Consider the following 22,334-nt stretch of genomic DNA (forward strand, 5'->3'; position numbering starts at 1 on the left):
TTTTCACTAGAAGGGTGGGGAAGCACTGGAATGGGTTACCTAGGGAGGTGGTGGAATCTCCTTCCTTAGAGGTTTTTAAGGTCAGGCTTGACAAAGCCCTGGCTGGGATGATTTAGTTGGGGATTGGTCCTGCTTTTAGCAGGGGATTGGACTAGATGACCTCCTGAGGTCCCTTCCAACCCTGATATTCTATGACTATGATTCTATGAAGAAATATTTAATAAAGCTGACCAAAAATTTTCTGTTGAAATTGTTTTTCAAGGGAAAATTGAGTATTTGACTCAGTGAACTTTTTTGTGAAAACTCTCTGCTTTCCACAGACATTTCTGAATTTTCATTGGAACCCTCTCCCCCTCCCAAAAAAAACCTAAAAAGGATTTGTTTTTTTGACTGAAAACCTTTGGTTTTTCAACAAAAAGTCAAAATTTCCACACAAAACCTATCAACCACACACCTTCAAGATCTAGGGGTCCTACACACGCCTATCACAACATGTGGTGTAACTCATCCAGTGCACTAAATGCCCCAATAACAATTATGTGGGTAAAACCAGACAATCACTACACTCTCAAATGAACTCTCACAGAAAAATGATGAAAGATAAAAACTCCATATTGCCCGTGGGCGAAAACTTTTCGCAAGACAATCACTCCATATCTGACCTCTCAGTCTCTGTCCTCAAAGGAAACCTGCACAGCACATTCAAAAGACAAACCTGGGAGCTTAAATCTGTAACTTTGCTAGACACTAAAAATCATGGTCTGAATAAAAACACTGGATTTATGCTTATTACAACAATCTGTAACCCACTAACCCCCCCCCCCGCCCCAATTTTGCCCTATAACTGCAGAGGTATTAAAGCAACATTTCACCTTAAATGGTCACTTATGTGTCAACTACTTATGCTAAATAAACAATCTGTTCCACCTTGTATTTAACTGTGACACTCTGAGTATCTTTCCCAGAACTGAAGAAGAACTCTGTGTAGCTCGAAAGCTGGTTTCTTTCAACAGACATTGATCCCATATAAGATATTACCTCATCCACCTTGTCTCACAGGAAAAAAACCCCTCATTTTCTGACCAGATCTCATATTTATGTTGAATCTTCATTGTTATAAGATGTTGTTTATGAGTAGAAATGATTAGGGTGACCAGCTGTCCTAATTTTATAGGGACAGTCCTGATTTTTGGGTCTTTTTCTTATATAGGCTCCTATTACCCCCCCACCCCTGTCCCGATTTTTCACATTTGCTGCTGGTCACCCTAGAAATGATTCAGATTACAGTTTATCCAATAGGTGACGTCTAATAGGTAAGAGTTTACACCTATTTCCTCTTGCAACTACCTCATCTGTAGGAAGGAAGAGGAAGTGGAGAAAGGTTGCAACCAGCTACCTGCCGCTTGAGTGCTTATCAACCGCTAAGAGTAGGATTTTCAAAATAGTTCAGCACTGGCTGATCTCTGCTCCCATTGGAGGGAGTTTTATCATTGACTTCAGTGGGGGAAGAGTTAAGCCAGCAGTTGTGTTTTGGTACTATTTTTAACAGTTATGACTCTTTCTTAGGGTTCTTCCTAACTTTCACTATAGCTTCATGACTACAGAGCTGTCCTACAGTAGTAAATGTTAGTTGACACTTACTGTAAATACAGCACTTGTATGATTAGCAATACCATAAGTTAAGAAATGGTTCACTGCTGTTGTGTAAAGAAAATAAAAGGTGCTTCTGGTGGGACGATGCATTATGCTTTCATTTACACCCCTCCAGTAATGTGATAGCAACTGTACAGTAATAGTAATTTTATATTGTAATTAGCTGCTTCTGCTTTGTGTGATGTACAAGAGGTTTTTAACACTTTGAAATCTTGCAGCTGTACTTTCCTTACTGAAAGATATCATTTTCACTTTTTTTTCTGTTTCAGAATAAAAGCCATGGATTGAGCTTTGTGCGGATACATGCACCTTGGAATGTGCTTAGTCGAGAAGCAGAATTTCTTAAAATAAAAATGCCCACTAAAAAGGTAAGAACTATCCCACTTTTAGGAACTAGCTGTATTATGCAGAGAAACACATTATGGGCCTGATTCTCCTCTTACACCACTATAAATTAGGAGTAACTTCACTGAGGCCAGTGGAGTTACAAAAGTGTCAAACCAGTGTAAGTAGGAGTTCTGGCTTTTTAGTTCATTCTGTGAATTATTAGTACCATTTAATATTCACAATTGGACTTAAAGGGGGATTTTCCTTGAATTTTGATGGGAAGGAGGTATCAAATTCCCTGAGGCGCCTTTGAAAAATCACATACATAAGTATTAAAGGCTATATTAAGCAGGAACAACCTTCTTTCATTTGTGGTAAATGCTTTTATCTCTGGTCCAGCTGTTTTTTCAAGAGGCTTTGTCAGGCCCCAGAACTACTATCGTGCAGTTTGTTTATGATTAATTATTATAATTATTACTAGGAATTATTTATATTATGTCTGTTCTAAAAGGCCTCAATAGGACCTCACTGTGCTGGGTTCTGTGCAAATACAGAAAAGAGAATCTCTGCATTGAAGGGTTGTCAGTCAAAGACAAAAAGGGTCAGATTTTCAAACTTGTGTTGTAGCCATGTTGGTTCTAGGATATTAGAGAGACAAGGTGGGTGAGGTAACATCTTTTATTGGACCAACTTCTGTTGGTGAGAGAGACAAGCTTTCAAGCTTACACAGAGCTCTTCTTCAGGCCTGGGAAAAATAATCTGAGTGTCACAGCTAAATATAAGCTGGAACAGATTGGTTAGCTCTTTCATCAGCAGAAGTTGGTTCAGTAAAAGATATTATCTCACCCATTTTGTCTCTCAGATTTTCAAAGGCATTTTGGTGCCTAAAGACCTTTGAAAAATCTGTCCAAAAGGCCTAGTCTAGAGAAGGATTTAAAAGTATCCTGTTAGATGAAGATACCTAGCTCAGTCTAGACTTTCTAAACTTTAGTCAAGACAAAGCAATTGTACTTCAGCACATGCTAAACTGATTGCATTCAAGCCTAGTGATGAGGCTAGACTATGGCTCAACTTGCTAAGATTGTGCTAACAGTGTTAACTGTGTCTACTCTGGTAGTGAGTAGAGTTTCATTGAGTTAAACTAGCTAGATTGAGATAACTCATGTGAGAAAAGAATCTTTCCCCCCGCCAGTCTAGACAAGGCCAAACAAAGGAAGGATAGGGGATGGAGACTAATATACAACCAAAAACGAGTCTGAAGAAGAATTGGCAAAGCTTTGATAATTACACTATTGTTGGTTTTTTTGGTTTTTTTTTTTTTTTTTTTTTTTTTTTTTTTAAGTGGGGATAGAGGTCGAGAGTAGAAAAAAAGAAAAGACGGGAAAGAGCTTGTCACCTGTCTAGCCATGATCAGCAGGCTGGGATTTGTAGACATCATGGAAGAGATGAGTTTTAAGGAGGGATTTGAATGAGGATATGGTAGTAGCTGTTGGGATTTTATCGGGAATTTTCTCCATGCATAAGGTCCAGTGTGGAAGAAAGCACGGCAGGGTTAAGGAAGAAGCTGGCTGGTGGGTGTTAAGCACTGGGAATGCTGGCAAAGATTTTGCTGTTGTTGACACCGGTGACTCCAGATTTGCCCTAGTATAATAAAAACAATGTCACGTGTTGTTCTTTCCTGTCCTGGCATTTACAGAGAAGATTCAGAGCTTTCACTGCAGTTGTTGAGCTGCAGGATGCTGACTTTGGAGACCTGAACTTGTGATCCTGCTGTCATTTAAATATAGTGTAACTCTCCTGTAATCAGTGGAGCTGCTCCTGATTTAAGTTAGTGATTCTACTCAGCAACTGTTGTTTTGACCTGATGTTAGCTGAATCACAGAAGCGGGATCAATTGTCTTAATTGGTAATTTATCAGTTATTTGTTTTAGCCAGTGTTGGTTTATCTGTTCTTCAAATCTCAGAATATTTCTTCTTTCTCAGTAACTGTTGCCATCTATAGGATCAGAATTAGTGTATGGTCAGTTATTCAGTTAGGGAGTTATTAAGCTTGGTCGGAGGATAAAAGGAACTGGGAATTATGATAGTTTTCTTCTTACCCGCTCTTTTATTTTTGGTGTGTTTTCAATCTCACTCAAAGGTCACTCAAATTGCATAAACATCTTTGGACAAGTGACAGAATGACAGTAAATTAAACTATCTGATACTATTTGGCAAAAAATAAGGTTGGCTTCAATTCTATGGGTAAAATCCCTTTAAAATAATAAAAGATTGTGCAGGATGGAAATTCAGTAAAGTTTGGATTCAGGAATGTTCAGACAACAACATGAAAGTTAAAGTGACTATCTTTGTAATAATATATAGTTTGCTGTTGTGTGTATGCATGTGCGCACACTTACTTCATATTCAACACCATGGATTTTTTTCTTCACACCTATAGAAACTTTGTGTGATATTTAGTGCCAGTTGCTCCTGTTGATCACCAGGGTGTTGACCCTGAAGAACAATTCCCTGAACTCACGATCATGTTGCCATTTACACTGGCTGGGCGTACCCATATCTCCCATGGATGTTAGTAGAAGTTATGTGCTCAGAATGAACTAGATGCTGGCATTTAACCCCAAGCCTTAAGCAGGGGGCAATGTAGAGCTGCACTTCCCCAGGAGAGACCTAGGGGAAATTGGTTTGAAACAGACAAGCACAATATCCCCAGTTGTGCTTCCTGTACATAGGGGTGTGGATTTAGTACCAGCCAGTAGGTTGGTACAGAATCACCAGCCCTGTCCCCTTTTCAGCATCCTGCTGTTCTACTGAAAGGGACAAAATAATGGACCTTCTATTCCTGCTAGATACCAGAGACATCTCAATAATACCTAATGCTTAATGTATTTAACCTTACACCCACTTTACATCACCTGTGCATTAGCAGAACAGTGTAAATGTGAATCTGACTCTTGATATTTATTCATAGCCAGAAGTATAATATATTGCTACTAGTACAAAATTATCCATAGACATAATTACAGAGAGAATATCGTATGTTGATATTATAATTCTAAAGGGGAAGTCCTCTTGTTCCGAGTAATAGGATTCAGTGAATCATTCAAGATCTTTGTGTACATTTTCAAACTAAATGCAAATGTTATTTACTAGAGCAAATAATGTGGTATAACTAATTTCCATACTTGTACCTATAGGACCAGATGATCAAAAGGGCAATTGGACAACAAGCATAAATCAAAAACTTATGAGAAGTATTCCCATTTGCACCCACAATGCATTCTGTGAGTGCAAAAAATGGGCCAAAATTATGCAGGATTAAAACATGATCACAAACAGGGATGTTGGTTCTCAGCTTTCCTAAAAAGGTACCCCATACTATTTAAAAACTAAGAGTGTTATGTTTCATGAGCCTCTGTAAATAATATGTAACATGAAAGTTTGTGTTAGACGATGTCTACATATTGTTGACAAAATGATTTTACAGCCCCCTCTGTTACCTAGACAGGACATCTCCAGTTAAAGAAAATGCACAGACTAGGAAATTATATTTTTGTAATTTTTGTAATTACAGCTGGTTGGAAAATATTTGTGGGAAAAAAACTGAAACCCCAACATTTTTGGTTTAGGAACCCCAAACTAACATTTCTCAACAAAAACAGCTAAATACACCTCTATCCTGATATAACGCTGTCCTCGGGAGCCAAAAAATCTGACCGCGTTATAGGTGAAACCGTGTTATATCAAACTTGTTTGATCTGCCGGAGTGCGCAGCCCTGCCCCCCCCGGAGCACTGCTTTACCTCATTATATCCGAATTCGTGTTATATCGGGTCGTGTTATATCAGGGTAGAGGTGTATTTTTGAGGGTTTGGACAAAAAGTAGATTTTTATTTTAGGAAATCAGATACTTTCTGTGAAAATTTTCACTAGTCAAAAATTCAATTTTACATTTTAAAAAAAAGTTGACAAATGTTTTGACCAACCCTAATGGTGCCATAGTGATCTGGGGGGAAAACAAACAAGCTTTTGAATGTTCAGCCTTAAAACATCTCCCAGTATAAACCACTTATTCCATAACATTTTCTCTTTGAGCAAATCTGACTATACATATGTTTCTGCATCTGACAAAACATTTGTTTTTAATGGAAAAACAGCTGAATGTGAATAGACCACATTTTGATCTGTAAAGCATTTATAGATGCACACTGTGTAACTGTTTTTTAATAAGGTGGAAAGAATGCAAAAAAAAAAGGTTATATTTAATATATTAGCTCTTTCTCAGCTTAAAGAAGAGTGACTATAACTTTTAGGTGCCCAGCTTTAGACATTTTAAAAAGGCCTGATTTTTCAGAAGGCAGGTAATCAGCACTTTTTAAAAATCAGGCTCCTATAAGAAGCCTCAGTTTCAGCACTCAAAATCATTAGATATTTTTTAACATCTTGGGCAGGATTCTCAGCTAACTGTATTGAGTATTCAGCTCAATGCTTTGCATTTGAGTCATAATCAAACTGGATGTAAACAGAACCATACTCAGGGGCCTATGCCTCAGCTGAAAGAGGTCCATTTAATTCACAGCAGCAGGGTTACCACTGTATTCCACACCATGTTGTCAGCCCAGACAAATGAATATAACCTGTGGCAGATCCACCTACCAGCACTTGGCAACCAATGTTGACAGACAGAGCTGTGCTGTCTCTTGGGTAGGGCGAATCAGGGCATCTGCTCTGGCCCCGCGCTTTGGGGGCCCCCGCAGGCTGGTGCGATTGTCCGGCACGGTCGGTCCCAGAAGACATAGGCACAGGAACTAGGTGTGCGGGGGTGAGGCAGCACCCCCAGGCTCCCAGCTGCCAGTCCTGCACCCGGGGTATCAGCTGCCAGCCCTGCGCCCGGGGTCTTGGCTGCTGCCCCACAGCAGCAGACAGCTAAGTACCAGGCCGGATCTGTCCCGCCGTCCCAGACGCCAATGCAGAGCAGGGCCCCAAAGCCAGCAGGGGCTGATTTGTCCCGGGCCCCACACCTGTCTAGGGACTGCCCGGTTGACAGAGCTGGTGCCACAGCATTCACAGCATGCCATGCCAGCTCAAGCAAAACAAGGCATCCACAAACCCCAGCAGTAAACCTTACTCTTGATGGCTTGTCTGCATGCCCAATATATGGGGTTGCAGATACACACACTTGTAAAAGTACCAGAAGCATGCCAAGCTGCAAATAAGAACAACAATGTGAAATCAACAGGCCCTGCCCAAAATTTCTTGCTGATAATGAAATTATTGTTCCCAATTCATCCAGTTATGTGTTTGACCCAGTTAGATCTTTACTTGCCCACTGAGGGCCTGTGAATGATCAGAATCTTTTCTTGCCATAACATAGACACACTCACTGAATAGTGTCCAAAGCTCAACTTCCACCTGGGACTTAACTTGAATGTTAACTTTAACAGCAACAACAACAAAACATACCCTCACCCTCCTTCCCCACAGCCTAAGCTTCCTCCTGAACTTGGCTTTTTTCCCTAGGTTTTTTCCCAGCGCGGTCTTTCTGTTCCTACCCCTGTTTTCCTCCCTTTCAAAGAAATACTTAAATCCTTTTTATAAGCCTGAGGTGGCATTAACTGGACCTGGTCTGGTGAGTCAGCAGAAATAACTTGCCATGTCTCTGTGCAGGTTCCTAGCACCTGACATCAGAATGAGTCAGCAAAAGCAACTATGCATTCTTAGGCAGGGTCCTAGCACTTGCCACCCAGCCACAGACACAGCAGCCTCAGCTCTAAAGGAAGGTACGGGTGTCATTCTTCTTGCACTAAATTGATACCTCTTTTTGTGCAGGAAGAATGGGCTTGACCTGGCAATTAGCCCACTAAGATCATGTACTTAGGGTCTAATAACAAGATTTTCTTCTATAAGCTGGTAGCACATCAGTTGGAAGTGACAGAGGAGAGAGACCTTGGTGTGTGGGTTGATCACTGCATGATTATAAACCACCAATGTGATGTGGCTGTGAAAAAGGCAAATGCCATCTAGGATGTATCAGGCGAGGCATTTCCAGTAGAGCTAGAGAAGTATTGATGCCATTGTACCAGGCACTGATAAAACCACATTTGGAGTACAGTGTACAGTTCTGGTCACCCATTTTCAAGAAACAGGAATTCAAACTGGAACAGGTGTAGAGAAGAACTATTAGGATGATCAAAGGAATGGAGGTCTATTTTATGAGAGGAGACTGGAAAAACTTGGCTTCTTTAGTCAAGCAAAGTGAAGTCTGAGAGGGGATATGATTGCTGTCTATAAATACATAAGGAGTGTAAATACCAAGGAGTGTACGAGAATGGGTATAAACTGAGCATTTAACAATTTCAGGCCAGAAATTAGAAGGTTTCTAACCATGAGAAGGATGAGGCTCTGGAACAGGTTCCCAATAGGAGTTGTGGAGGCAAACAACACACTTAGTGTTAGGAGAGAGCTGGACGAATGTGTAACCTATGCCTGCTTGGTGTGAGGTTCTGTCCCCCTCTAGTAGCACCTAGCTCAGCTAGAGATTAATAAGTCTGCTGAAGCCTTGGTTAAGAGCCAGGTGCCTTTTAGTTCATGCAGTAGAGGCTCATGCACTAAGCTTCAGAGGTTCTAGGTTTAAACCCACCTGCTGATGACCGGGGTTTGTCAGTTTTACAATTGTATGACGGGGTTGCTTATGATGGTAGGGGGCAAGCTTAGCAGCCTTGGGGCTCAATTCTGTTCCCCCAGCTACTTGCAGGGGTCAGAAAGGGAGTCCCACTTCCCCCCAATGTATTCTTTTTTTTAAAATCTCCTTTTTTTGAAGCATCAGATATGGCCATCGCTGGAGATGGGACATTGGGTGGAATGGGCAAGGGCTCTGAGGTGGCACCGAGCATTCTCTCAGATGCTGGGCTGGCTGGGTCTTGCTCACAAACTCAGGGTCTAACTGATCACCATTTGTGAGGCTGAGAATGAATTTTCCCCCAGGTCAGATTGGCAGTGACCTTAGGGTTTGGGTTTTTTGTTTTTTTGTTTTTCCCCCTTGCTCTGCAGTGTGTGGGCAGGTCACTTGCCAGGATTGTCTGGATATTTCTCAATCATTTTCCATTGCAAGGCCTCAGGCACTGGTGTACTAGGTTCTTCCCACTCTCTGTGTCACTCAGTGGTCCAGTCCCCCGTGGGCTATAATTACTTTGGGCTAGTGTCGGTTGTTGCGTGTACTGTGTGGATGCTAGGTGGTGCTGATGGCCTGTGAGATACAGGAGGTCAGACTACATGATTTGGTGGTCCATTCTGGCCTTAAACTCTATGACTCATTAGGTAAAGGAAATCATGTCAAAGTTATAAGCTCCTTGTGGCAGGGACTCCTTTTTTGTTGTGTGGATTGTTGGAAATACAGTGACATTCTGGCCTATAATTGGGGTCTGTAGGTGCTACCACAATATGAATAAATAATAGCAATCAGCACATCTGGGCAAATAAATGATTTTTTTCAGTTAACTGGCAGTTCTAAAAATAAAAAATAAATGGGGGGTCAGGTCAAACTGAATCGGAAAATTGTAACATTTTTAAGAATCCAAGAAGTCTGTTTTGATTCAAACAAAACATGTTGTTTCATGCAAAATAGTTTGTTTTCAGGCATTTTGTAAGGGCTATATTAATTAAATGGCTGGTGGTGATACCACCACTGCCTTCCTTATAATCTTATGTGTGACTGTAAAGTGTCACTACGGATGATTATTCATAGTCACTGGGCCAGAGAGCATGAATGTGAGACTGACTCTGGAGCCTGGTGGTCAGGGCACTCATTTAGGATGCAGGAGATCTAAGCCCAAGTCCCTGCTCCAGTGACTATTTAATTATTTATACAAAGTGGAACAACTTCAACGAGAGAGATTGAGAGAGACTCAATCCAGAATGTCCCAGAGTTCTGGGATTAATGTATGCTTCTGGGCAGGGCCGGATTGTGACATTCTGTGGCCCTAAACTATCTAAAGTATAAGAGGCCCCATACCATTAAAAAAATTAATTTATTATTTTCACAGAAAGGATGTTGAATATATAAACACAAAAGCTTTTTATTTGCATATATACAAAGGCGAAGCTGTAAAAATAGAATAATAATCTAACTAAAACACGGCTTGCAATATGCCTGTTTGCATTATAAAATAATTTCAAATTAACATTTTCATCTATGATTTCTTAATTAGTAGATATGAAAACTTTTATCTACAGCAACAGAAAAGCAGTTAGTTACACAGACCAGCTTACTTAATGGAAGCAGTACTACCTGCAGTATGTCTGTTTGCACATCACATTAATTTTTACACTGAAATTTAAAACATTTTCTTTCAAAATATTTGGAGAGCAAAGTCATTGATGATGTCCTCAAATTATAAGCTATGGAATGCTTAGGGCAGATAGCTTTTCTTGCAGCATTGTTGCCCGCAGTTCATTCTTGATATATTTAAGTTGAGAAAATGACCTTTCCCCTGAGCAGTTTGTTGCCATTAGACTAAAAAAAAAAAAAGCCACAAAAAAACAGTAAAAAATTTAGCTTTATATTATAAATATTGAGATTTATATATCTATACAACAACAAATAATATATGTGCCGAAAACCTGTGTTATTTTACCAGGATATTTCTGAGAAAGTTAGTGCTAGTCTGTCCATGTTCTCATAGGAAAACAAGAGAGGATATATAATTTTTTTCCCCACCATGAATAAGGAAAATTATCCTTCTTTTCATATGAATAAATGAAAAAAAATATTTGATTAATTTTGTTAGGGAAATACAAAGTTTATCCAGACTATCTATAAAATATATTTACAAATGTTTATTCCAATTTAATTTTTGCTACAAAATTGTATTGTATTGTATTGAATTGGGATTTTTCTTTTGCCATACTATAAAAATACAATTTATTATGGATATGATACATGATTTATAAGTCTATATAAGAATTTTTACATAACCTACTACCTATAATATTATCTTCCGTGCTCCAAACCTGCTGAGCAGAAATTCCCAGTCTTTTTTCTAGGCAGACCTCTCTCTTCGCGTTCGCTTCTCTACCCTCTGTCTCCCCCAGGACCACTAATTAATCTCGAGTAAACACCTCGGACACACAGAGTGACAACAAGCAATATGCGCGAAAGAGAAAGAAAGAATTACCAGAAAAAAGACTGGTAATTTCTAGACAGGCATTGAGAAAGTGGGAGAAACTAGTCTATATTCAAGCAAATATAATGAATATTTAATAGCCTATAAATCATATATGCACATAGTCTGAAATAACTTGCTCACCAAGTATTCAGAATATTTTGATATATATGTATATCTTCCTTCAGTTCTCTCAGAACACTCCGTTTATCCTTTCATCAGCACTCTCTGATATTTACTGTGAAGGTTCCCAAAACTGATGGAGGGAAGCCAACACAAATTTATCCTCCTGAAGATCCATTCAACCCAAGTCCATAAATCCATAAAATACACAATTGTATGTATGTACAGATCAAAAGAAGAAAACACACTAACACTTAAGAAAATGAAAAACAGGAGCAAAGGCACTATACGACTGAGCGTGCTGGACTGTAAACAAAAGATTGGCCATTACCAGCCAAGGGGGAGCACTACACATAATGTCACTCCTAGGACAAGTCCAATACAAGTATGAGCTTGGCAGGATTGCTTCACGACACTGCCGTCTAAGACCTCACATTTTCCTCAATTTTATCGGCAATGAGATTTTTTATTTATTTAAATAAGTTATGAAGGTACGGTCAGAATTTCACCAGTAGCAGCTGGCCAACAAAAGGCTGCCTTAGGAGACTGATAGCAGACATACTTGTAGAAATACTAATTTTACAAGTGCAATTATCTCAGCCCTGGCCTCCCGCCTGTCAATTATGAACAATTAGTGAAGGGTATGGGTAGGGTAAGGGTATTTGTGTAGCTGTGTATATTTTTGTCATATTTGAATAAAAATGACTATATTTAGAGAGAATCTTTTTTTTCCCCATAGCTCTTATTTATCAACCAATTTTGATAAAATTTGAAATGGAGTCAGTGTTTTCTTTTTTAGAGGCCCCTCATATTGTGAGGTCCTAAGCTGTATCTTAGTTTAGGTGTTAATCCAGCCCTGCTTCTGGGGTGGAAGGGGAACCTCTATTCAAATCCCTTCTCCACATTGGGCAGAATGTGCAATTGAACCTGTGTCTCCCACATCCCAAGTGAGTGCCCTAACCACTCGGGGCATGTCTACACTAGAAACATAAGTCGACCTATGTTAGGTTGACTTACAACCACCGCAGTAATTACTGCGGTAGTTCATATCCACACTACCTTCCTGTCGGTGGTGCGCATCCTCACCAGGAGCACTTCCACTGATTTTAAGAGGAGCAGTGTTAGGGGGGCTGAGAGCCTGGGCTCTCAGTTCCACATGCAGCTTTCCACCAGGAGCCTAGCTGTGGTGGGGAGTGGGGACCTGGTGGCGGGGAGTCGCAGGGGGGTTGAGAGATTTGGGGGTGGCAGCCAGACTGAAGGCAGTGGGGAATGGGGAGCTGGGAGCCTCCAGGCAGTATCAGGGTTCCTCATGGGGATTCGTGAGCCAGGACCCTGTGGTTAGCAGAGTAGTCGTGAGCAATGAGCTGGGCGGGCGCAGCCCAGATTGGATTGGGGAGCGGGGAGCCTGGGCAGCTGGGCTGGGAGCTGGGAGTGGAGACCCGAGGGGCAGCTGGGCTCCGAGCAGGGAGTGGGGCGGGCGCAGCTTGGCTGGGAGCAGAGAACCGGGGGGGTGGGGGGGGAGAGGTGGCAGCCAGGCTCTAGCTGGAGCCCCCACCCACCCCGGTGACAGCATGACAAGAATGACAGCCAACAGCCAATGTAAGCAATGCAGTGTCTACCCAGACACTGCGTCACCCTAACTGTAGTATGTACACTAACATAATTAGATTGATATAAGTGGCCTTATGTCAACCTAACTATGTAGTATAGACGAAGCCTGGGCTAAACGATATAAGGCAGGCACCACCTCCTTCTCTGCCCATTTTTTGAATGGTGCCTAAGCCCTAAAACACATTTTTTTGCGAAAAAATATTTGGTGAATTTGTGTCAAGTCCATGAATAGCTTCCAATCAAACAAAACTGCATTATTTGACAAATAAACTATTTGAAAAATGTCACCTCGCTCCGGTAATTAATTGTCTAGTATCTGCATTCCTGCAGGGAGACAGGCTAGGCTTGGACATTTAACTGGTCCAAAAAAAGTGGGTCAATAGACCAGTCAGCTATTGATCAAACAATGTCAAAAAATGGATAAATATTTTAAAGCATTAATTCATTGGAACAGTGAAAACAAAACAAAAAAAGCAAGACTTTATGATCTCCAGTAGGCTTAGCCTTGGATAGATCCTTATGCCTAATTACAAAAGATAAGTTACTTAACACAGTTTCACTTTTTTTTTTGAGTTAAAGTAATGCAATGAAATGAAGTTCAAAACCTCAAAAAAATGGTACCATGATGCAATCAAGAAGGTAGGCTGCCATCTCCCCCAGGGCATTTTTGCTGGAATATTTGACAGGATTTGACTGTGCTCAAATAATAGGTGGTCAATTGAACAGTCAATTAACATTATTAGACTGGTGAATTGACAGGCTTGCCAAGCATAAAACTGTTGAACAATATCATGTTCAAGTATCAGTCTTTGAGGACCAAGTACTATAAACTACCCTCCTGTGGCCCATGCCTACATGCACACACCATGCACAGTTATTGCCCTCCTGTCTGTTACAGATAGACACACAAGCAGTTTCCCCCTCCACGAATACACATATATCACAGTCAATCCATATCTAAATATGCCCATTCTTTATATAGTGCAGTCCCAAACACCAGTGGCTTGGTTGTGAAAGGGGACAGTGAAGATCAATGCCTAAAAATAGAGGAAACAAATATTCAATTAGTATGACATTCTGGGGTGCAAAGCAGACCAGTGAGGGTCTACATCAGCCTCACAATGCTTTGCTGCTGTAGCTCCCACCGAGGTCGCTCACAAATAGCGTGCAGGTCACACCCTGAGCGTCTGTGTGTAGCTGCAGCCTGCCAGCCACACATCAGTGACACTCTGGCTTCCACAAACTTTGGTTACCACTTGCAGGGGAGCCCAACACACTCCCAGTCCCAGATTTCCCCCCAGAATGTATGTTCTGCACTGTCCAGTCCTCTCCTGGACAGTCCAAATATATTAGGTCTGTTACCCATCTAAGGGGACCAATATACAACAGTCTGCTACATTGAATAGAGTTACCCAAACAATTCACATCATTGGATTAGTTTTACTTAAAGAATAAAACAAGTTTATTTACTTACAAAGAGAGAGATTTTAAATGAGCATAAGTATAAGGCATTACAAGAGCAATGCAGATTAAATGCTTCCTAGTACTAAAATTTAACCAAGTAGACTTGATTCAAGTTGAAACTCTTACCATATGTTTCCAGTAATATTGCTCACCAAATTCTCAGGCCAGAATCGGCTCCCAAAATCCAAAGGCTGTTTCTTTTGTCTTCTTGGGTGAAAGACAGAGGCTATGTCTACACTACAGCTTATGTTGGCATAACTTCTGTCGCTCAGGGGTGTGAATAAACCACCACCCTGAGCAACATAAGTTACACTGACATAAGCACCAGTGCAGACAGTGCTATGTTGTTGGTGGGGGAAGCTCTCCCTTCATAGCTACTGCCGCTCGCTCGCAGGGGCTGGAGTAGTTAAGCCAAAGGGAGAGCTGTCTCTCTCCTGTTGATTTAGAGCAGGGGTCTCAAACTCAAATGACCATGAGGGCCACATGAGGACTAGTGCATTGGCCCGAGGGCCACATCACTGACACCCCCCTCTTTGCTCCTGGCCCCGCCCCTGCTCCACCCCTTCCATGAGGCCCCTCCCCTGCCCCGTCTCTTCTCCACCTCCTCCTCCAAGTGGTTTTAATAAAATGTATACACACAGTAAAGCCCCCCCGCTGCACTGGGTTGCACCACCACTCCACCCCTGCTCTGCCTCTTCCAGGGGTGGTAGGTTTGTAGAAATTTTGGTGGTGCCCAGAACCTGCCCCTCCCCCCCAACTCCACCTTCACCTGCCTAAGGCTCTGGGAGGGATTTTGGATGGGGGAGGGGGTCTGGGGTGCAGACTCTGGGAGGGAGTTTGGGTGCTGGGTGCAGTCTCTGGGCTGGGGTAGGGGGTGGGGGTGCAGGCTCTGGGATGGAGTTTGGGGATAGGAGGGGGTGCAGGGGTGAGGGCTGTGGGATGAGGGGTTTGGGGCATTGGAGAGGCTCGGGGCATTGGAGAGGCTCAGGACTAGGGCAGAAGGGCAGGGGAAGGGCAGCCTGCCCTGGCCCTAGTGGAGGGGGGCACTAGGACCCTGCGGCAGCAGGTGATGCTGGAAGCCGGCAGAGCGGAGTCAGCATGAGCTGCAGGCTCCGGGAGGCAGGGCCTGGAGAGAGACCCAGCCCCAAACATTAGGGAGCAGTGCGCGGGGAGCTTAGCTGCCACATAAAATAACTCGGGGGGGGGGCGGGGTTGAGGGGAGTTTGGCGGCGACAGGAAGTAACTGGGGAGGGGGCACGTGGGGAGCTTGGTGGGCCGCATGTTTGAGACCCCTGGTTTAGAGTGACAACATTAGGGAACTTTCAGTGGCACAGCTGCACTGCTGTAAACTCTATAGCAAGGGTGGCCAACCTTTGGTTCTGAAGCCACATGCAGCTCCTCAGAAGTTAATATGCGGCTCCTTGTATAGGCACTGACTCTGGGGCTGGAACGACAGGCGCCAACTTTCCAGTGTGCCGGGGGGTGCTCACTGCTCAACCCCTGGCTCTGCCACAGGCCCTGCCCCCACTCCATCCCTTCCTCCCCCCTCCCCTGAGCCTGCCATGCCCCCTCCCTCCAGAGCCTCCTGGACGCCAGGAAACAGCTGATCAGGAGGTGCGGGGAGGGAGGGTAGGCACTGATTGGTGGGGCTGTCGGTGGGTGAGAGGCGGCAACGTACATTGGTAAATTCTGGCACCTTCTCAGGCTCAGGTTGGCCACCCCTGCTCTATAGTGTAGCCGTACCCAAAGAGGTGGATATACAGAGGTACCTTGGGATGTTTTTGTCCTTCCCTTTGACAGTACAGTGACTTTTTGAAATGCATTTTCCTGAGGGTTACCCCTACCTACAGTTCACTCCCACGGTGTGGCTGGAGACAAGAAGTCTGGTGGTGAAAGGGGTTCCATGCTGGTGTTTGCTAAGATGCAGATCTGTTTGTTCCTGCTCTGCTTCCTTGCCAAAGAATGGCCACTTGCTAGGGATTGCCCATCAACTTTGATGACACCTGATTAGAGGCGTCAGCTTGTCCTTTGTCATTGAGAAACAGGTTTACCCACTTCCCAGACTTGCCTGGTGAACACACTTCATTCCTGATTTCCGCTTATGTTCATAATTTTACATATAATGTTGTGACATACATTTCTGACCAGCGAGGAGTTAGTTTTCAAATGATATCTCACAAGGCATGTTTTGCACAAAGATTACTACAGTAGTGTGTGTAGGGAGTGAATCAGGTGTGTAATCAATCACAGTCACTAGTTGAATGAAATGGAATCTGTAAGACCGAGATGATGAGCCCCTGTATTCTGCTTGGAGTAAAAGGGTGTACCATTGGAAGAATCTGGAACATGTCTAGTAGTTATGTAAATAATGGGTAAATTGGTCAGAAAAGAGGTCTATGTGAGTGTAAATGGTAAAGTAGCATAACTTACACTGCCTGCTTTATCTTAGGTCTGGTCTAGGGAGTTAGGTCGACGACACGAGACAGCTTACGTCAACCTAATTAACTGCCCTGCTATACCAACTGAATAACTCCCACCACTGTGAGCAGCACAGAGTCAAGATCGATGTAGTTAGGCCGCGCAGTCTCAGTGTAGACACTACATTGCTTATGTCGACGGTTCATGGCTTTTAGGAGCCATCCCACAACGCTGACAGTACAATTGATACAAGCGCTCCTGGTGAGGATGTGCCCCACCGACACAAAGAGGAAAGTATAGACATGCACAAGCAATGCAATTGCTGCAGCGGCTGTTTGCCAACATATGTTTGGTCAACTTAATTTGGCACTGTAGACATGGCCTTACACTCTCCTGTTAGTTGCTTTTCCTGCTACCCCTTTTATCTTTCTGTCCACTAGTCATATAACTTGGACTTATTTTGCACGCGTTAATGCCAAATTGATGCAAGTTACACATTTTTTCTATGGTTACATTCATTTAGCCCCCTTTTCTGACTGGTTTACACTTGATGTGTAGAGCCCTGCATGGGTACAAATTTATATCTGCGTATGCAGATATCCACAGATATAAATTGGTATCCGCAGAACCGCAGGGCTCTCCCACAAACCACAGTGGTGAAAGGAGCAGAATGCAGGGCCGCCGCTCCCAGGAGCCAGCACCCCGTGCCGGCAGCTCTGCCGGCGTGGCTGTACTGCCCCCGCTCCTGCCCCCATCCCTTCCATGCAGCTGCCTGCGTCTCCTGTCAGGGAGCATGTGCGCTGCTTGCACACACTAGCGCGACCAGAGACAGCTGCTGGTGAGCCTGGTGCTTGCCTGAGTGGGGCTGGGGGTAGTACAACCATGCCGGAGGATCGGGGCGCTGGCTCCTGGGAGCGGTGGCCTCACATTCTGCTTCTTTCTCCACTGCGGTTCCTGGGAGAGCCCTGCGGTTCCACGTATACCGATTTATGTCCACGGATATCCACATCCGTGCTATAAATTTGTGTCCATTTAGGGCTCTATTGTTTTGTGATGTATTCCACTGATTGTCACTGCTGAACTTGGCCTTGTACATTTATGCTATTCTTCCAGTAAGCGGCTGAATAGAAGGTTATTGTCTGACCACTGTCTCACCTCTTGAGGTGCTTGAGAACTACTTCGCATAATGACATTATTTGAAGCTTAGGAACTAGACCAGAACTATGGCTGATGTAACCTAAAGCACAAGGGACAGCATCTGATCTCTCTTACATAGGCGTATATCTTCAGAGACTCCACAGACTTCAATTTTTAAACTTTTTAAATGGGACCACAGTCCATCTCACTTATGTATTTTTTTAAATGCACATTTTGAAAGTCATTTGATAATGTACATGGTTTTCACTCCTTTAGATGTATGAAATAAAAGAAGAAGGAGGAATTCTCAAGAAGCTCTATGAAATATGGCACAAAGCTACAAAGCCTCTGCAGCCCAAGGTGCCACAACAAAACAACACAAAGATGAAAAGTTTGTCTTACCCCTTTTCCAGAGAGAAAATATATTTGTGAGTATTTTAAAATGTAAAAGCCATTTAAGCAGACTGTAAAATTCTGTTGGTATCCTTCTTCCATTGTAAAACCTAGTACTTAAGTAAGTATCTGAATCAAAATCCAAGCACCTCTTGACACATCAGATATTTTGGTTCCTGATATGAACTTTGTGGCTTAGGTCCATCTCCACATCTGAGTTGAACTTTGCTCTCAGATATGCACGTGCAGCTACTATTGAGGTAAATGAAAGTTGACTGCTTTTAAGCGGAATTTATCCCTATGGGTCAAATTCAAAAGTGAGTCCAAATAAGTCTAGTAGAAGTCTAAGTTTGGTAACCTATGCCATCTGCCACCCCTCACATTACAGTACCTTTCGTCTCACTATTTACTTCCTTCAACTGACATACATGGAGCCTGATTTTCCTCTTAAATTAATGCAAATCAGGAATAAGTCCAGTAAAGTTAATGGAGTTACACTGGTGTAAATGAATGGAGAAGCAGAGCCCCTGGAATTCTCACTCACTCTTACTTATCATTGTGTAACTTACACACCTTGTCACCTCACCTCTGAATTTGGCCTTATGAGTCAGTTTAATGGAAGGTGAGTTGATGTAAGTTACATGCTGAGAGATGAGAAGAGAGGCATAGCAAGAAAAGCAACTAACAAGAGGATGCAAGATAGGCCAACTCCCTCTTTAACTTGCATCTTCTCTCAGGTCCTTCGTGTGTAAGTTACATTAATGTAGACTACGTTACACATGCACATTAGTAAGATGTAAGGTAGTCTCAGTGAATGTGAATCTAACTTATACTGCTTGTTGGTTTTAGTGGGTTTGCACAGGATATAAGTCAATGCAGAATTTCACTCACTGGATGTAACTGCTTCCATTGGATAAGATACTTATGACTGTGCGGGTAACAGAAGGGATTGTATTCAATGAAATAGGTGTGTTTTTAACTTGAATTGAAAGTACCAAATAAATTATGAGTAGGGAAAGTAACCATGCAGTCTAGCTTGTAAAAAATATATAACTTATAAAGAAGCATTTTTTTTCTTTCTGGTTAGATTAGATTTATGAAAGTAATTAAAATTTGGCCAATACTATGCAAATAAGGAATTCTTGCCACCTGCCCTTCCACCCACAATAATATGTTTGGGCCTAATATGATGTTTAGCAGTTCTTATTACCTCATTAAGAACTGGTTCCCTGCATTTATGTCTGACAAATAAAGTCATATAAATAGAATGACGTACCACATCATTTGTTGCCCTTTCTGACAATTTGCATTAAAACTGAATACATGTTAAGTCAGCTAGAGGGAGTAAACTGGCAAAGTTAATTTCATTGATGAGGATTCCTGGGTTTGTTTAGCAGTTATTTATGTAATAATATAATAATTACATAGCTGTTACGGATTGATTGTATGGAAGCAAATATAGTATTGACTTCTTAGTCATCCTGAAAAAGAGTAATGAACATCTGCATTAAGGCTAGTTGAAATCTGATAGCATTAATTAAGTCAAGGAATGTTAGAATACTGTGGTTATTTTATAAGGAAAAAAAGTAGAATGTCAGTCTATGTAAACAATAAAAACTTTCTTTACCAAAAGGTATTTTACATTTGGATAATGTTTCTGCATTAACTCCTCCTCCTCCTCCTTTCAACCTGTGTAACCCACAGTCTTCTTAATACACTGAAATATTTGTAGAGTTCAATAGGATCAGGCAACCTTCTATCTTAAGAGACCACCTTAGAGTATCCAGAAATACTACAGTTCTGCTTCACCTCCCTCTCCTTTAAGCAGCTGGTTTTTCTCAAGCCTTTGCTTGAATGGTCACTTAATACAGGTTTTGTTGTAATTGTTTCAGATGGATTCTTAACCAAATTGTTGTATAATCCTATTCATTAGTAGCATTCATGAAAACGTAACTAATCTTGTCTCTCAACATTTTAAGGTACAACATTAAAGACAAAGACACATTTTTCGACAATGCTACCCGCAGTCGAATAGTAAGTAAACACAAGTGGCCTCAGTATTGATAAAATCTTCTGTGCTCAATGGTATCTGCTTCAACAATGAATGCACCTGGTTCCCCTTCATCAGTATTTGCTTATTGTTTCATAGCAACAGAAAAGTGCAATCAGGTGCGATAGATCCAGACAGTTGGTAAACAAATCATCTGTCTCATTGCTTGGAAAAGAGTGCAGTCTTCATATGTATAATGTTTTCATGTTGTCATGCTTCCTAATGCATTTATTTAGATATTGGTAAATATGTCAATTACTGAAAAGAAGAGCCAGATTCTGCTCTCTCTTAAACTGGTGTAAATCTGGAATAATTCCAATTAATTACTTGCAGGATTTGGCTACAGGTTTTAGGGCCAGAGCCTTGAAGGTATAAATCACCCTAGTGCCATTAACTTCAATGGCATTACACTGGTTTACAGCAGCTGAGGATCTGACCTATCTATAGTATTTCTAGGCTCTCTAGATTCATAACATAAGCAAAATTATTACAATATACAGCCAATCATTCATATTCTATACCAAGATAAAAGTAATGGAAAAGTGAACAAAAATAGATACAACTCCTGCTTATCTTATTTCTGTTCCTAGTTCTGCCACTCCCCTGGTGGGTGACCTGTGGCAAGTCACTTCCCCTCTCTGTGACTCAGTTTCATGCTCTGTAAAAATGGGGATAATGATACTGAGCTCCTTTGTATAGCATTTTAAGACCTACTAATGAAAAGTACTATGTGAGAGCTAGGTATTTATTTTATTTTATTTTATTTTATTTTATTATTTATTTGAGAGTCTTGATGAAAGTAATGTGGTTGCTTTTGTGAGTAAAGGCAAGTAGAATTTAGCCAAATATCAGTTCTTCTTTCGGGACAACATTTAAAAGCATAGGAAAGACTGAGGCCAGAATCTCAGCTGATGTAAATGGCATAGATTCAATGAAGGCAGTGGAACTTAACAGATGTAAATTAGCACAGGTCTGTTAAAGTCAACGAAGCTACTCAACTTTATACCATGTGAGAATTTGGACTGATATTTTCAACCTTTTCTTCAAGAGAAGATATATAATCTATGAGTTGTGCCTTCTGGAGAGGTTATTGTTAGTAAATATATTACTAAACGAGTGGATTCAAATATTTTTCATAGATGTAACTTTCTTAGGTTTTTCTATAGCACTTTAGTAAAACGTTCTATTTACTTCAAAATTTAAATGCAATGGTCTAAACCAGTGTTTCCCAAACTTGGGACACCGCTTGTATAGGGAAAGCCCCTGGTGGGCCGGGCCGGTTTGTTTACCTGCCACGTCCGCAGGTCTGGCCGATCGCGGCTCCCACTGGCCGAGGTTCGCTGCTCCCACTGGCCGCGGTTCGCTGCTCTAGGCCAATGGGAACTGCTGGAAGCGGCGGCCAGTATGTTCCTCGGCCCGCACCGCTTCCAGCAGCTCCCATTGGCCTGTAGCAGCGAACCGTGGCCAGTGGGAGCCATGATCGGCCGGACCTGCGGACGTGGCAGGTAAACAAACCGGCCCAGCCCACCAGGGGCTTTCCCTACACAAGCGGCGTCCCAAGTTTGGGAAACACTGGTCTAAACAATATATTTATACATAAGTCAAACACAGGATTGGTTTAAATATTGCTACAAATTAACTACAGAAGAATACCTTATTTTTATGTGTAGTTCTGTGGCTTGTGCCAGCACTGTAATTAACTTAATCCTAAGAGATAAAATGTTTGTTGCATCACTGTTTTTTCTTTCTGTAGGTACGTGAAATTTTAAAGCGTACATCTTGTACAAAGGCCGAAAACAGTATGGGTAAGAGAATTAACAATGTTATATCTATGTTGTTTTGAAGATGATTGTTTTCAATACTTTTATTTTAATACAATTTAAAATAATTAAAATATTTGTCTAACAGTATATAAAAATGAACTAATGCATTTTCACATGAACTAGAGATTGAAACAAAATACATACTGTTAACAATAAAATCAGCCCTGAGGATACA

The 22,334-nt window shown here is 41.8% G+C and overlaps 1 protein-coding gene across 1 annotated transcript in view; it reads left to right on the top strand.

Moving 5' to 3' along the window:
* The window catches only part of ANO2 (anoctamin 2), a 288,718-nt gene that overhangs the window by 64,533 nt on the left and 201,851 nt on the right, over positions 1–22,334 (top strand). The window contains 4 exon segments of the mRNA XM_054016330.1: positions 1,923–2,021; positions 18,170–18,321; positions 20,266–20,320; positions 22,090–22,141. Of these exon segments, the coding sequence (XP_053872305.1) occupies positions 1,923–2,021; positions 18,170–18,321; positions 20,266–20,320; positions 22,090–22,141 (358 nt within the window).

This window comes from Malaclemys terrapin, chromosome 1, assembly GCF_027887155.1.
Source record: "Malaclemys terrapin pileata isolate rMalTer1 chromosome 1, rMalTer1.hap1, whole genome shotgun sequence".
NCBI lineage: Eukaryota > Metazoa > Chordata > Testudines > Emydidae > Malaclemys > Malaclemys terrapin.